This window comes from Lissotriton vulgaris, chromosome 3_2 (genome assembly GCF_964263255.1).
Source record: "Lissotriton vulgaris chromosome 3_2, aLisVul1.2, whole genome shotgun sequence".
In the NCBI taxonomy this organism is placed as follows: domain Eukaryota; kingdom Metazoa; phylum Chordata; class Amphibia; order Caudata; family Salamandridae; genus Lissotriton; species Lissotriton vulgaris.
The window spans coordinates 91,357,818-91,375,231 of NC_141690.1; the positions used below are offsets into that span (position 1 = coordinate 91,357,818).

The window sequence follows — 17,414 nt, forward strand, 5'->3', positions numbered from 1 at the left end:
AAATCGGCCGTTACCGACCGGTATTTGCCTTCCTACATCTGGCCCTTAATCTCCCTGTGCCTAACAAAAATGAATGTGTCCTCATGTAACAAAGCTGGTGCTCATGCAAAGCGCTCTGATACCCAATGTCTCGGGTCTAGTTCCCGCTACACAAACCTCTAAAAACATATTTTTTTTTAAATAAAAAGGATACGTATGCAGAGAAAACACACTCCCACATTTGCATGAAGCAACATGCTCCCTGCAAGTGTGCAACAGCATTTTTGAGAATACGATTTGCTACTGTCAAGCTGTTTTTACCATAACTGGAAAAAAGGTGTAACTGTTTGTTCATAATATTTTCTAAGATATGCATTTTTACAATATCTTACTTGGTCCTGCTGTGTCTTAGAAATCTATTTCAATTGGTGTGCCCAATTTTAACCGACAATAAAACATGCACACGTTTTATAGGTGTACTTCAAGTTAGGAAAGCTCTTTTTATATGATTCCCTCGCTAAAGCATCTCAAATTATATTGGCAATATTTCATAAGTAAAATGTGCTTGTTGTAAGCTCTAGATACTATCACACATTCAGACATTGCAATATCAAACCATCTGCAGCTGATGTTTTTTTTTATCTAAAGTAAAAGGAATAAAAACTTGCCTTCTTCCTCGTCTAGTAGACATCAATGAAGGAAAAAAATGGAGAAAGCGGGTTAGTACGGAGGGGTTAGTCATTCCGTTAGAAACACACAACAAACACATACTAAAGTATGCAGACATTATTCTGAAGGAGAAAGTAGTGTTCGGAGGATGTGAACCATGCAGTTTGAAAGTTTCGGCCCTTATTATGAGTGGACAACAGTTGTCCAACCCATGCTCAAACCCCTGCTTGTGTATGGGTCAGAATTCTGAGTTACACAGAGTTTACTGGGTGCGATTATGGCCTTACCTACTGTTAAATTTCGATATATTAAAACCTGCTGGAATCTAGCAGGGGAAAACAATATGGTATTTACTGTGATATGCAGATTTTGGGTTTTGCTAAGCACCAACATCTGCATGTTGTTCCCCAAAAACTGAGAATAGCTTCAATATATCACACCTGATAAATTCTGAAACCTGGGGACTCAAATTTTATCTGATGCAATAAATAGCACTCGTAATCAGGGCCTTAGACACATTTAATGTTTCATTTTAATAGTTGAACCACTTATCTGCGCTTCATATGTTCTGACATTTATCATTTTAGTCTGTCTGTACATTTCATTTTGAATAATAAATATGTCAAATAAAAACTGTTTCACAGACATTTCTGTTTACATGAAATGTGTAGATACAAATTAATACCTGCAAATATATATATATCAATGTGCCTTAAATCAAGCAAAATGACACATCTACAAAATTAATGTAATGTCCCTCAGATATAGCCATGCAGGACTCTACAAATATTTTGTGCTGATAGTCTGCTTACGTACACCAGAGAGAAAATCACAAGCAACATTCATCACTAATAAATGTTTTATATGGTATAACTACGCATAGATTTTGTTTGCAATGACAAGCAGAACAGACAAAATAAATGAGAAAAAACACAAAACTCTTATGGCGACGATAGTGGAAATTTGCTTTGCAAGCTGAACGCATCAGGGAAATTTGGTTTATGTACATAAACAGTGCAGAAAAAAGCAAATGTTTTTCACATGCTTTCAAGATCTATGACCTACAATTTCTCAGCACACTAGTTAATTCACATTTATAAGACTGTGAGGTTGCTTAGCAGTCAAGTTCTTACTCAAGAGTTCAAGAAGCTGTTGGTTTCAATCCCCAACTGGACAATCTCAGCTTTTTATCCATCCCAAGATGTTAAAATGTGTTCTATGGAGTTAGGTAATAATAATGTTTAATACTTACATATCCCGAATTCTTTTTTTCATATATGATAATCAATTTGTCATTAATATTGTGGAGTGCAGAGCATTTGTAGCAAATTGTTATCAAAGTGTTCTGAAAACAGACTTCTTTTTATTGCTGGCTCTATAAATCTCATTGTTACACTTTACTTTATGATAATTTCTCCTTGAATGTACACAAACTAATATTGTCTACCATTGTCATCCTGGCACAATGCTCTGTTAGATTTTGCTTATAAGATAATATCCATATTTGTATATACACATAATACCTACTCATAGTTACATTTTTAATCAATGATGCACAAAACATATTCAGGTGAAAAATGACTAACCAGAATTACACCAAATTCGAATTGTCCCAAGGGTAAAAAAGCTCCCTGGGCCAGGGGCGGTGGGTGACATTTGAAAGTGGTGGGGCGCAAAGTGATTTGCATACAGCACCGTAGCGAGCGAGCGCAGCGAGCGAGCTCGAACCCCAAAAGGGGGGTTTGGGGGGATAACCCCCCCCAAGAAAATTTTGAAAAAAAAGAAGAAAAATCGTGCATTTTCAAGCACATTTGAGAAACCAGGAAGGTTAATAAAGCAATTGTGAAAGTGCAGTTATTACATTAATAGATGGCATAACATAGGTAGCTGCTTATTCAGTATAACCACAGAGCTTCATACATTCCGTCCTATTACGCTGCTGAATTCAGACTATAAGACTTTCATGAAAATCTCAGCTCTAAGAGTAGCAGAAGTTGCACAGCAGTTGGGAAACAGCCTTTACAAATTCAGAAACAACTGCATGGAGCAAGGAATAGCAAAGCCAGACAGGGAGGCTGGTGAACACAGACACCAGTAGGAGGATTTAGCCACCACCTCCTCCAACATAGTCAATCACCGGGCAATACGTTAATCGGGTCCATCATGCCAACCGCTATCCAGTAAGACTACTCTCCTCAAGAGAACAAGAAACTCCACTAAATTCCAAATCAACAGAGAACAGCAAAGACGGCAGCATTCACAATAGGCGCTGAGGCCATAGTTATGGTGGGAATGTGCCATGAAGGGTCTAGTCTTCGGCCTGCACACAGACCATAAATCATGTATATCAAACCGTCCATTGTTTGTCCTACATGCAAACTATAAGCCACATATGTGAAATTATCAAGTCTTTGGACTGCACATGGTCCTGAAGTCACATGTATGATAGGTCCAGTCTGAGACCTGCAGACTGACTACAAGTGACAGATATGAAAAGGTCCAATCTGAGACCCACACATTGAGCATAAGTCACACAAATAAAAAGGTTTTACTCCTTTATTGGCACTGACCACAGGCCACGTGTTTGAGATTTTGTATTGTATTGTATTTTGGATTTATATAGAGCTTATCACCCAGGGGTCTCTAAGCGCTTGCCTTGGGAACCCGTCCTGGCTTTTCCCTGTGAGATAGCCCCTACAGGGTATCCCCAAGGTGAAAGCCAGGCATCCCGCCGCGGGGGGCCATTGTGGAGATTAAGCAAGCTTAATGCCCAGAGTTGCAGAGTGTGAACCCATGATTAGGTCAGGCACCGAAGCGAGAATTATCGAGTCCGTGGACATTTGAGCTCAAGACACTGCCACGTCGGGAATTGAACCCTGGTCCCGGGTCTGACTTCTGCTTCAGGGTCTGCCTGCTCTAACCAGTGAGCCACACTTCTCCACTTTTCCAGTAACAGATCTGCACATTTGCAACACATTACATCTATCAAAACATCCAGTCCTAGAACAGTTCCCTGACCACAAGACATATTTATGAAAGTGTACATTGCTTGACTGTGAACTGATCACAGGTCACACATATAAAAAGGTTTAAACCTTGACCTGCATACTGACCAGAGTCTACGTATAAGAAGGACATCCTGTGTTATGCATGCACACTCTCTACTGTATACTGTCTGACTAATACACACAATGCAACGATGGTATGAAATGTTAGCTTTGAGGTCACAGAAACCATGTGAGGGTGTAAGTAGCTGCAAACTAGAAGGTAGAAGGCCTGCTTTGGTAAATGCAGAAGCACATTGTTCATCCAGCACTGCACTGAGACGGATAAGAAAGGAGGAGCAAACAGTGCTGGTAAAATTCTGCCTTATAAAGATCTTTGCCAGGAAGACAGATGGTTTAAATTAATATGGGATTCAGAAGTTAGCAAAATAACACATTAGACACTTAATCGTATGAAAGGTTATCAATGCGAAAACATTTCTCATTACCATTAATAGTGGTATTAAAAAACTATATTCTCTGTACTAATTTATGAAACCTATATCTTAGTGTAGTTTCCTGTTCTGAGGGTAAAGTCAATTTGGATATGTACGTGTGGTGCAGCGTTAGGGGGTGGGTGGGGGGCGCAGAGAGGCAGTTGCCCTGGGGGCTTGCGTAAAATTCTTAGGGGCATTTTTAGAGGCGCAAATTTTTTAACGAAAAGTGAAAGAATACTTGCCCTGACCCTGGCGCTAGCAACCAACCCACGCTATTCCGCTGTGTAACTGACATTCAATTCCACATATTTAAAATTTAATATTAGAACTGAAAGACCCTGCAGTGAAAGTGCTACTTAATCTGTTCCACATAAACTAGTAAGAGGTTTGATGTAGAAGAGCTTACTCAGTTTAGTATGCATAGTCCGGGATTACAATTAAGGTGTCTGATCTTTATTTCTACAAGCTTCACTCCATGTTGATAAAGTTAGGGCACACAAAGTATATAGTGTTAAATGCACATAAATATTGCGTTTCTGTGACGTGTAAGGCTGGGTACTAAATTGCGCTGTTCCTGTGACATTCAACGACCAAATGTATAACACTTAAAAGTGACACTTTTTGCAAGTAAAACCAAGATTACAGTGCATGGAAAGAGCTAAAAATAAGAAATCGATTACAATTAGCACACATGTGACAGCTACTCTTGGCTCTCTGCAGAGAGGCCAAGGATTGATGTGCATTTTTTCTGAACACCACAATTACAGAGACTAACATTGGCTTCTGCCACATGAGAACCTGTCTTGCCTCTGTTACTGTACCTCTGACATGAGAACCTGGCTTGCCTCTGTTACTGTATCCCTGTTATTATATCTGTGTGCCAGACATAAAGTAAAGAAGCTGGCACATACTCTGATGACTTGGTATTCATGGCAACCTTGGTCCTGGGCCGAGCTCACACTCTTGCAACTACCTCAGATACCACAAACAGCAGAGATTAGTAAGTGATGACTGTACGGCAGCGCTGAGCTGCAGCACCTCGAATAATTCACACAGGGCTCTTCAACCTGTCACAGCATTTTAGTGAGGTAGTACAGGCGCTAAAATGCGTTACACCAACCTGTGATGCACAACACTTAGCAGGACGGGTAGTGGTGAGGGTGATAAAGGAGCTCGAAGTTGGTAGCCTGGTGGTGTGGGGTATCATTACTAATGCATTGATGGAAGTTTTTAGTACAGCTGTGAAGTGGGGTGTTAGTGGAGATAGTGTGATATGAGAGTGAATTGGTAGGGTTAATAGTATAATGGATGCAGTGATAATGCAGTGATGGCAACAAATCAAAATGGCACACAAGCATTACCTTAGAACAACAGGCCAATAAAACACCACTATATAATGCAGAACACAAGAAATACAGCATAACATTACAGACTGTACAACAGGCATCACAACAAAAGTTGTTCTTTGTTTTTTGGATCCATTTCACCAGGGATCGAAGCACCGTTTCAGCGAGTGAGACAGAAAGAGACGGGGCAGCCTACTCATACTTTGTGTAACCCACACTCTATGTGTGTACCTGGTACACTCGTGTGTAGTCCCGCAACCTTTTTCATTACCCATTTCAGACTGTTTTTGATCCACTAACCCTGCAAGGGAAGCATCCATTCCCTTCCTAATCCACCAAAGAAGTATGCAATCATCCATCCTGTATGCAACCAATGCGCCCTTTAGTTAACTCAACCACTGTCTATAAATCTATAAGGCTCTCCCTGGTAACCCATCCACCATGCTTGCTGTGCACCTAGTCCAACATGTTTGTACCCTACTAATCATGTGTGTGACACCCACGTCAATTATCGGCGCAACACAGTAGGTCTTGTCGTAATTCAGCCACTCACTACGTAATCTGCTCACTCTCTAAGTAAACCACCCTCTAAACCATCCTCTAAGTGTGTGTAAGCTCGACCAACATGAATGTATATCATTTACCTTATTTTTAAGCCATCCTGTGCCCAAGAGCATAAACTATGTGCAACCCATATCCCATGAGGGCAACATACCCACCCTGTTTAACCCAAACTCTGAACTTTGAGATACCCGAGATGTAACCCACCCACCTTCAGCATAACTCACTCATAATCCGTGTAACCCATCCACACCGTGTGTGAACCATTTCCCTGTACGTAAACTTTCCACCTCACCCGTCGTGCACTTCAAATACCATGTGTGTAACACATGGTATGTAACATATTCATCCAGTGTGTAAAAAACCCACCCCGTGTGTGTCCTGGTCCCCCTTCCCGTTTTCCCCACCCTTCCTCCCGTTTTCCCTACCTCCCGTTTTCCCCACCCTACCTTTGTCTGCCATGCCCACCCTCGGTGTTGCCAAAGCTCCCTGTGTGCCACTTCACCAATAACCCTTCCCTCTCCCCTGCCACTACTTTCCTGAAGAAAGTGTGTAACAAATACACAGCACGACAGAAGGCCGGAGGATAAGTGAAAGAGACAAAGGACAATGAACATGATCTATTTTCTAATCAGTTTAGCCCTCTCGAAAGTGAGACATCCCCGTGCAGCTCCCCTGTGCCACGTCATTAATTCTCTCTCCACATCACTTGGAGGCGAGCTGTATGTACATTTGGTCTGTGGTCAGCATTGCTGCACCCTCATAAACACATATGTCGAGCGGGGTAAAAACTGCTCACATATACAATGCCACGTCTGAAAGAACACACTCTGGGGTTGCGCACCGAAAAGCCGCTGCATTTAGGGGGTTGGAGGGACAGAGGCGCTGTGCGAAAGTTGGCTGACCCCTGGCTGCACTACTCTGCATTCCTCCCGCCTTCTCGAGTGTTTCATACACGGACAGACAAACATGTTCTCTTGCGTGTGCCTGAGGTATTTTCGGTATACATGTCGACCTGTCTCCTTAATTCGAGCCTGGCGTTGATTTGAGGGGGTGTGAGTGTGCCGGGCTTACCTGTCGACACGATTTTACATCTGTCTTCGGCGGCTGAATTCGAATGCGTTTCAACTGAGCATCCGACCCGTTTCCGCAAACAGACGGGCGTTTGCAGCTGAGTCAATGCACATGTGTTCGGAGCTTTATGGTTTTCACGTCTCCACACATCAAATAAAAACACGAACGTACCGGCGTGCAGCCGCCTTTGAGCACGGCTTTCAGCTGCTGAGTTCTGGGCCGCTAAAACGAGAAAGATGCGTGGCTGTGTGCTTTCATTTCGCTTTTGTGTATCGACCCAGAGGACTATACACACGGACGCACATACGTAAATGCGCCTTGACTGGCCAATCCTGGTGTAGGGGGGCACACTGCGTGCTCGCCCTGTCGCCCTTTCTATCGCCGGGGGCTGTCGCCTGCCTGGTTAAACCCAGCACCCCCCTGGCGGCCTGGAGACTCGCTAGCAGGAGAATAACAATGCGCATGCTTGGGCTAGTTTCAGCCCAAGCTTCACTTGCGCACTCGAGCCTCGGGACACCTCTGCTGCTGCAGCTGAGTGACGTGGACTGTCACTCAACTCAAGCTGCACAGCAGTCCAGCCCCCCTGCCGCTGAGCACTCCCCCGAGGCCCGAGCACTCCCCGATTCCCGGATACGCCGGGTGCTGCCCGGATTCCTGACGGCCTGCACATGAGGATTAATAAAATGAAATATAACTTCCTTGCACAGCCGCGGGTCCATGTGGGCTAGTGGGGCTACGCCCCTACGCCCCAATGGACGCACCGCGGCTGCCCTGGGCCAATCAGAACACTCCATTTTTTAATTGGCACTCCCGCAAGAGTCTTGTGAGACTCTTGTGGGCCTAACCATACAGATATACATATATTTTAATTTCTAAAAAGCTACTGAATGGATTTACACCTTATCACTAAAAGCACAATCTGCGGACCAAATTCCAGCTTGCAGCCACATCTGGTGTAATTCTGTTTAGCAGTTTTTTGCGGTAGTCCTCCTTAAAGATTCTATAGAAAATGCATGGGAATTTTGAGTTTTGGGACCCCCCTTTTTTCTCAGCCCTCGCTTGACGGATGTCCCCAACACTTTCCATGGGCAAACAAGAGCCCTCTTTTGGAAGGCTTTGTGGAAATTATGGGCAAACGGTGCCAAAGTCATTAGCAACATAAGAACGCATTTCCTATAGAAACACTGACCTAACTATGGTAATATGTTGCAAAATAGGTTATGTTGTAAAAGGAGCATTTTAAAAAAAATCATCTGAATCGGCAATCTAACAAAATAGCTTTAGAAAAGGGTGAGTAAAAGCTTAGGTGAGGAGAAGTTGTCCTGTTCCCCTGCTCTAAATGAAACTTGGTACATTAGTCATTCTTCATAATTATCAATATTGAGCTAAAAGACACATACTCGAAAATAGTTAAAGAAACCATAAGCATTTCCTGATATTCCCTTTTCTTTTTCCAATCAAAGCGCATGCATTGTTTGTTAAATTTAGCTAGAATCCAAGATAAAATATCTGCATACAGACGCCAGGTGCTTAGATGCAAACAGCTTCCTAATATGAACATGGCTCATGCAATGACCCTTTTTAGCACACATCTCATCACAAGTTATTAGTTATGTGATAAATCATCCTATATATATGCAACTGAACATCTGTAATCGGACCTTAAAGAGTGTTAAACACTATATTTTGCTTGGGGCAATGCAATATTCTGAAGTGACGGTAAAGACACATTTTATGCAGTAAGTAGGCGCTCACAATAGTGCACTCCGTTATTACGTACCACTGCACGCAAACTCTCGCTTTTGAACTTCAGCCACATTGTGTCCCCTCATGTGGGTAGGCCCCATGCATTGGGTGTAGAGGCCGACTCGTGGCCGTTGCCGCAGCCAATCAGATAACCAGGCGAGGTGGCAGTCGCAGTACAGGTTGTTGGAATGGAGCCGGCTACATGAAAGGATACACAGTCAATAGGTCTAGATTAGTGAGGGCAAAGAACAGCTATTCAGAACTGGTGGATAACAAGGGTCTTATTGTTATTTGGCATCATTTAAGTATACATTTTGGAACTTCTCTGTAGGCTTTTTCTCCATGCATGTATTTAGACTTAGTGAGTACATACATTTTAGCTCTGTCTGATTAATGTGGTGAGAAAACCGGCGTTTGCTAACATAAAATTAAGTCTTTGTAATTCCTGCCCGCTTTCTCCATTGTGAGCAAAACCAACATACACGAGGTCTTGAAAAGCCATAGAATTCTTTTTCTGTGGTCTGTACAAAGAGGAGGAAAAGACTCAAGGGTTTGAAGCAAATCGCCCCGTAGGGGTAACAGGCTGACAGCAAGAAGAATAAATAAATGTTAATAAAAGATCTGGCTCCCAATTAGAAATATCAGTAAGTCTCGTCTTTATGAGGCTCTATAGAAACTGCTACTAAATCCTTTTAGCAGGTCACATTCGTTTTCTGCTGAACAAGGCCGAATAATAATTCGATATAAAACACTCCTTTCACATCCCTTTTCAGCTTCCTTCTCTTTTTGTTTAATCACAGAAAAGAGGATTAGCTTCTTGTGGCCCCTCGGGACCCATCCTCACTGCAAAGCCTGAAATTAAAAGACACAAATGGCAGCTAGGGAAAGAGTTCAGCCAGTCACCTCCCTGTCGGCGGGGAGTAGCCAGGGATCATGGCTCCACTCCAAGAGGTAAAAAGCACTTTGCCATCAATAAAATATAAGACAAATGTACCCACTAAATTAGGTAAATTACTCCGGACTGGCTCTCGTGATTTTCCAAACTACAGAGAAGGACGTATGCCTCTATAAATCACAACATTGCTCCCAGAATGCTCTATAAAATGCAATACCTTTTAATCCACATCACTCAATGCTAACCAAATAACAGTAATGGATATTAAAACAGGATGCTCAGTCCAGAAAGCTAATTTCATTTTACTAAGGTTGCAGGAGACCGAGTTTTGTTTAATTGGGTCTGTTGGCTGTAGGGAAGTAAAGCTTAAAGATTCCACATTTATCTGATCCGACAGCCGGTTTAAGGTTCATCCGTGCTCACAAGGAGCAGCTATAAGTTCTCACTGAATAGGAAAACTTCAGGGTTTCTTAAAAGAAGCCCTTCAGGGAAAAGAAAAAGACAGATATCTTGACATAGTCATCCATTCCCAACAATCATCAACAACATTATTCCAGAATGTTCCTTTGCTTGCTTCGGTTTTGAGACCTACTGTGACATCTTTCCAAGGATGGACCCATTAAGTAATATTTTTATCATTCAATGAGGACTTTATATCGGTTTTATCAGCTCAGAATGCACAAAAAACCTCCTCAAGGGACACAAGTGTTCGTGAACCCGCCTCCTCTAAGTAACAGCAGCAATGTAGGGAAATGCTGGCCCCAGGTGTCTAGAAATCATGGTTCGGCTAGGCTGGACAAATAGAGGGGTCAATAGATTAGCCATGACTTGTACTCACAAGGTTCGGAGTTTAGGCATGTGGTTGAAGCTCGCCACCGATAGTCGGGTGATGTTGTTATTGTTGAGCGTGCTGTAAGACAAGAAAGGAACCAGGTCATTACAATCGAGGGTGTCAGTCCCACGTAGAAGATAGTTGTAGCGTTTAGTCGTTTAGTCAGTAAACAAAGAAATATGCCCGCTGAAGAAGTTAGAAACAAATAAGACAGCTAGCCAGTGGTTATGGCTGCATTCAATGTGATTCCTCTCTCTCTAGCACCCTTCATGCAGTATAAATTGCCCACCAGGGGAAGGGTGTCTGTACTCTCCTTAGAAGGTTTTACCTTTTTAACATGCAGGAATTCCATATTTAGAGCACAAGCCTTGCCTAAAGCAAGCGGACACCCATTCCGCTATTAATCATAGGTCAAACTAAACTCACTATAATGAAGGTGGGGAGGCTGATAATAAAGGACACTGTTCTATCAGTTTCTCCTCAGTCTGTCACCAGAAGGCGTCTGTGCTGGGTATTTATGAAACAAACAGGGACATCACATCCAGTTATCTAAAGGCAAGAATGTGGTGTTTAGACAGATTGAACAATGAGGGCTGTGTGATGGAACCACGTATGCGTTTACCGCGCATGCCGTATCCACGCCGTCTCAACAACGCAAGTCTTAATCAGGAATATGTCTTTAGCATGCATGCCTTTACAGCGAATTATGTGTTGTTAAGGCATGTATGGTAAAGGCATATCCGTGGTTAAGACTGGACAGGTAAGTTTTAACCCCCGACCCCTGCCCCATACGCCAAAAACGACCCCCACCCGCCTGCGAATCAACCCCTTATCACCCCCCCCCCCCCCCCCATTTTCCAAAAAATGTCCCTGCCGCCAGTCCTCAAAACTATTGCACCCTCCCCAGGTCCTAAAACCTACCCCGACCCCTAGGAACTACCGTGCACTCCCCAAAGCCCTAAACACTACCTCGAGCCCTAAAAACAACCCTGCCCTCATATATTTTACAATCCTTACCCCCAGCCCTGAGCCCTAAAACAGTGCCCCAAACCCCCGCCCTGACATCTAAAACTATCCCTCCCAAAAAAAAGCCCATTCCCCCGAAATCTACCCCAACCCCCTCCCCTAGTCCCGACTCCCCTGCCCTGAATAGTACCCTGAACCCCCCGCCCGAAAACTACCTTGGATCCCCCAAAACCTTAAAAAATCTACCCCATATCCCCCGCCCTGAAAACTTCCCCGAATCCCCCCTGCCCTGAAAACTACCCAGAATCCCCCTACTCTGAAAGCTACCTAGAATTCCCAAGGCCCTGAAAACTACCCTGCCCCCAGCCCTGAAAACTGACCCCCTCTAAAACCCGGCCCCAGCCCCACTTACCTCACTGAGTAGCATCCTCTCCCGATCCTTCCTGCTTCTGCCAGTCAGAAACTAGACAGTGCACTGCCTTAACCACCCATATGCATGGTTAAGGCATATGCATGGTTAAGGCAAGCATATTAGAGCTTGAGAAGTTAGAATACTTGTGGCTCTGTCCACATTGTTCCAACTGTTTCCCTACAATTATGAGCGTGGATACCTCCTGGACAATCTCATGCACAACATTGACCTCTTTCAGAAAAAACAGACGTTCATCAATACTTTATCAAATAATATAGATTTTGTATGTCCTTGAACTTGGACAGAAAAAGCTTTAAATATGTGTATATACATCATGGTGTGAGAGCGGGAATCTCATAAAAAAATTATAAATAGCTTCACCTTGAAACGTATTAAGTGAATTTCCAATGTCCACGTCATTTTCTTGTGCAGGTCGATGATTCTTTGTCACTGTGTTACATTTCCAAAGCAATCATCAACTTACAGTATTTTAATGTTAAGTCAATAATGAGAGGTTTGATAAAGTTTTACTTTCTCATTAGGAGATTAGTCTGGATTTTCATCTTTTATTCAAGTCAGTCAGACAACCCTGTTTACAGAATGTCCAAAAAGATACCAGTCCCTATCTTAATTTAAATGACCTAGCCTATCGTAGCATAAAACCCATTAAGAGTTCCTTTTGGAAAACAGCAAAGGTTTGGAGAATCAAGCTAATAGTTGCAAGAAAGCAAACTCCTCATGGAGAGCAGTAACGGAAACTCAGCAGAGTTCCGTGACAGTTGCTGGAGCAACCATCAATCCATGTTAAAAGGAGATTAATCATAGGCGTAGCTATGATTCAGTATAAAAATAGAAAGCATCCTCACAAAGGGTAAGGAAAACAAGGAAATCAAATTTAGCAGTAGCTTACAAGTAATTCAGGCTAGCACAACAAAGTGTTAAGGGGCATGGAGGATAGGGGTGCATTGAATACATCGAATGCAATGCAATGACTCTCCAACTAGGGAAACAGTTTTTACAACGCTGTCATTACATCGCAAGACTATTACAATGCGGTTGTTTCAACGACTGCGTTGTTAGTAAGCAATGCAATTACATTGCAAGTCATTACAACAACTTGCTGTAGGGGCGCTGAGGTATTGGAAATTAATTCCAACACCTTCCCTACTGTTGCGCAAACTGGAGTAGGAATAGTAAATTATACAATTCCTAAGTCCAGGGCGCCCCCTACTGCAAGTCATTCTAATTACTTGCAATGTAAATGCATTGCGTACTAACAACGCGGTCGTTGTAACAACCACGTAAAAGCAAAAATTGTAATACATCTCGTTGTAATGTACTGTATTCCTCTAACTAGGAATGGGTACTATATAGAAAAGCACAGAACATGTAGTAAACTATAAATGTTGATTCATCTCTACCCAAAAGGAAATAATCTTCCCATGGTCCACTGTCTTCTTTCTCGATTACCACGGTTAACATCCATGTCAACATGATGTTATTTGAATGTGGTTACAGCTTATTACAAAAAGATACATCTAGGAAGGTTCTCATGAAAACCTTTGTGAACCCACTCTGTTAGCTGTTCAGTGTCCCATGTGTAACAATGGACTGCTCTATGAAATGAAACATTAATATATGGCATGTCCTGGTTAGATCATAAAATTCAAATTTATAAGCATGTGGCAGAGCAAACTATCTAAAATACGATGAAGTCATATGGTTGTGAGGAAAGAAAAACATTTTGCAGCAAACTGCACATTTCACGGATATGTTTTAATTCTGCAGTTCAATTATAACATTAAATCAGCATTTACAAAAAAGCATTTCTTTTATTCAGAGGAAAGAATAAATACAAATATTGAGGTCTAGCAGTGAAAGAACAACAGAAATGGGAGCTTTCTGCAGAAATAAGCAGAATCTTTCTTTGTGCACGTTTAATAAAGGCACATTTTTTCTAACCACTATATTGACACATTTTCCATGTTAACGTTAAGGCACAATTCTACATTGTTATGAGGTAAATTCATGTAACAATGTTCAACTTCCACAATGGTTAATGACCTACACCTATTGCTAAATAAAGTATTCTGCTGTTTCTTAGGGTTAAGGGTACATTCTTTGCATATGTCTGAAAATGTGTTCAAGGGGTTGATATCTTCTTTTCTGTATGTACTACCCATTGAATGAAGCTACTTGCTGTGTAAAATGCATTGAGATAATTTATTGAAATATTTTCATAGGAGAAAATTGTGCTTGTCTGATCCAATAAATCAAATAGGAGCAAAATGGTGAAAATCATCAATGATCAAAATATTTATAACGATGGAAAATACTTGACAATAATTGTGATTGTTAAACGTATTATTAAATATACAACCCATTTTCATGTCAGTCTGATTTACAGTGCAACCCTCATTCCTTAGGGATTTTACCAGCAAAGAGTTCATAAACTCTGTGTGTAGCTAATACTCAATGCTAGTGGGTGGGGTTGCACATTGGTCATTGGTCTGTCTCCCCCCCTTCCCCCAGCCCCCAGTACATCAAGTTAAATTTAGCTCAAGGCAATCTGTATCTTATAATCTTCTTTTGGTCTCTTGCATGCTGAAGTGCATCTACTGCTGTTAGCTCTTGACGCCAATGTTTCATTCTTCTGAACTGTTCAGAAGGGCAATGAGTCCTGGGGGGATAACATAACTGACTGCTTAATTTCTGTGGATAAAGAGCAAAAACCTAAAAAGTGCAGACTCTTGTGATGAAAACTGAACATGAGCTCCCCCAAGGGCAGGGGCTTGTGTATACACTGGTGGAGGGTAAAGTTGCGTACTGGTCACAGGTCTTGCCCAGTCCTCCCCAGAGCATCACGGTACTCAACTACTATGTGTGTCATGCAAGAGAAGGCAACAATAAAGTTGGCTCTGTGTACCTATGTGTGTGTTGCCCTTGAGGAAAATGCTCAAAAAGCGGTCATATGCTAGTTTTATTTATTTTTATGTTTTTTTTTAACCAATTTTGAATTTACAGAGCACAGCTTCACTCAAATGGGCAGCTAAACAGAATAGAGCAGTCTCTCAAGAATCACATATAATGATTTCAAATCTTTTCTAAATGACTGCTGTTCTTTGATGCTGCTTAACTTTAAATTGTAGTCTACCATACTTTGGGCACTAAGGTAATGATAGAGTTGACTCCAGTAGGTGCGGATGACTTGGGGTAACTAAGGCAGGAGCAGGGTCAGACCACAGAGACTTACCATATGTGTGCGTGTTAAATATTTCACAAAAGCAAGATGTATCCTTTTCATACCAGATTCTGTTTACAAGAGAAGCAGTGCCTTTAAAGGTCTGGATTACATGATCAATCTTCTTAAACTACGGGTCTTTCCAAATAGAACATTTGCAAAAAATTAAATGATCAGGTAAAGCAATATAACGACTATTACAATAGTCAATTTTTGAGAGTATGGAGGCAGAGGTGATTCTGGAATGAGTGTCTTTGGAAACGTAAGGGTGTGTTTTTCCTATCTGATGTAAAGCATGAAATTTGCATGAGGTGACCTTATTTTTCTTAAAAAGGAAGGACAGATTCTGATCAAAATGGGTAACCAAGGACTGATCATTTACAGCGTGGGAAGGTGGAATGCCCTTAGACGTAGGCCAGATGGAGTCTTGCTAGTGATTGTTTTGGGAAAAGGAGCAGCTCTATTTAGGTCTACTGAGTCAGAGAAAATTACTGCTCATCTAATGTTGGACAGCACAGAGACTGAGAAGAAAGTTGGACAAAGAATGAAGTGCAATATGGTTTAAGCGGAAAAGCAAATAAATATTGCCAGCATAAGAATGTATCAACATTTATCATTAGTATCTTGCCCACGTCTAATTTGCTATTGTATACCACGCTAAACTGAAATGTACACAAGTGCAACCTGTAATGACATCTTGCCCATAAACAACTTAGTGACTTGGATCTTGCCAGGGAGAAACTGGCTATACGGCATCTAGCCTGTACATTAATTGAGCAAGAAATAAGCATTTTATTTTTGAGCCACTACATATTATGAGCAATCATCATTTGTACATGAACCACTGAATTAGCAACAAAGAGCACTCTACACCTTGGTGCTGGCAAAACTATGAACCTGGTACATTTCTACAATTCTGTTTTCTTTGTTTAAAGTACCCTAAAGTGGGGTTTTGCCAACAAAAATATCCTTATTATCGCTAGTGCATATTTTCTCTACCACCTTCACTAAACACATTTGTTCATACACTATCTGTGTTTTTAACCACAAATGCTGCTGCCTTAAATGTAAAAAAATGTGTTGCATCCCTTTTTTTTTCCGGGAAGAAGAAAAGTATCCCTGGTGAACTGGCTATTCCCTACGTACGTTCAGCTCGATATAGTAAATTGTCCAACACATAGAACAGAAATGACCTCTGACAGCATTGAACACCCCTGCAATCAACTGTGTACATCTCAAAGGGATATGGAGTTCTGTATTACATTTCTAACCCTACGATAGCGGGAGAAATGTAATTCAAAGCAAGGGCTCCACAAGGCCCATACATGGCAATGCTACTACCATAGTCTCATAAAAAATGTGTCCCGCTTAGTTACTTTAAATTTACATGCGCAGAGACATGCATATAAGCATCATGAATCTTTCCTTTTTGAGCCCGCCGAGTAAATGTTTGGACTGAAAAGACTCCATTTTTTCCATAGAATCAACATTTTGCTATCACAGAATTCTTGCCCTGGCAACTCTTTATTTTTTTAGAATATTCATAATCTTACTTCTTTTATCTAAGACAGTACGTTATGTGATCGTGTTAGATTATGCTTGTCATCAATACATTTAGCTTTATGAATCTCTATTTTTTTTTTATATTTTACCATCAATCCTGTGCTCACTTTCCATGTTAATTACTCAGATAATATTCATTTTCCATTACCAGCTGTGACAACATAGTTTAATCCATGCGTTTGGTCAACTACAAGCGCATTAAGCCATGATATCTTGAAACACTCACTGTCATCTATAACATAAAGCATGCAATATGGTGTGAGAAATGTATGTGATAGATGACACTGCTATTTTTCCTTGTTTCCATGTGTCTCTTTTAGTAAAAATGCAGCAGTGCTAAATAATAGGCAAACATCTACAGAATGTAGGTAAAAATACAACATTAATCACTATAAACCTTACCGCCTGTATAGATTAATGATCAAATAACAAATGGAGGTTAAGAAAGGGTTGTACCTTAAACACAATGGAATGTACTGCACAACTTTAACGCCTATTCTTATAATTCAAAAACAGACACATCAATGTGAAATTTGTTTGATGTCTCTGGTACTTGTTTCTAGTGATACATTTACTGCAATTTTTAATAAAATCATTTGCATTAAGTTTCATACGTGCCAGTACATATCATGTAATTATGACATAATGT

The 17,414-nt window shown here is 41.4% G+C and overlaps 1 protein-coding gene across 3 annotated transcripts in view; it reads right to left on the minus strand.

The window, feature by feature from the left end:
• Positions 1-17,414, minus strand: part of SLIT2 (slit guidance ligand 2) — a 650,203-nt gene that overhangs the window by 222,438 nt on the left and 410,351 nt on the right. For all 3 annotated transcript variants that reach the window (XM_086964039.1, XM_086964038.1, XM_086964040.1), the window contains exons 7-8: positions 10,590-10,661; positions 8,891-9,054 (exon numbers count right to left, since the gene is read on the minus strand). In XM_086964039.1, the coding sequence (XP_086820165.1) occupies positions 8,891-9,054; positions 10,590-10,661 (236 nt within the window). The remainder of the gene's footprint in view (positions 1-8,890; positions 9,055-10,589; positions 10,662-17,414) is intronic.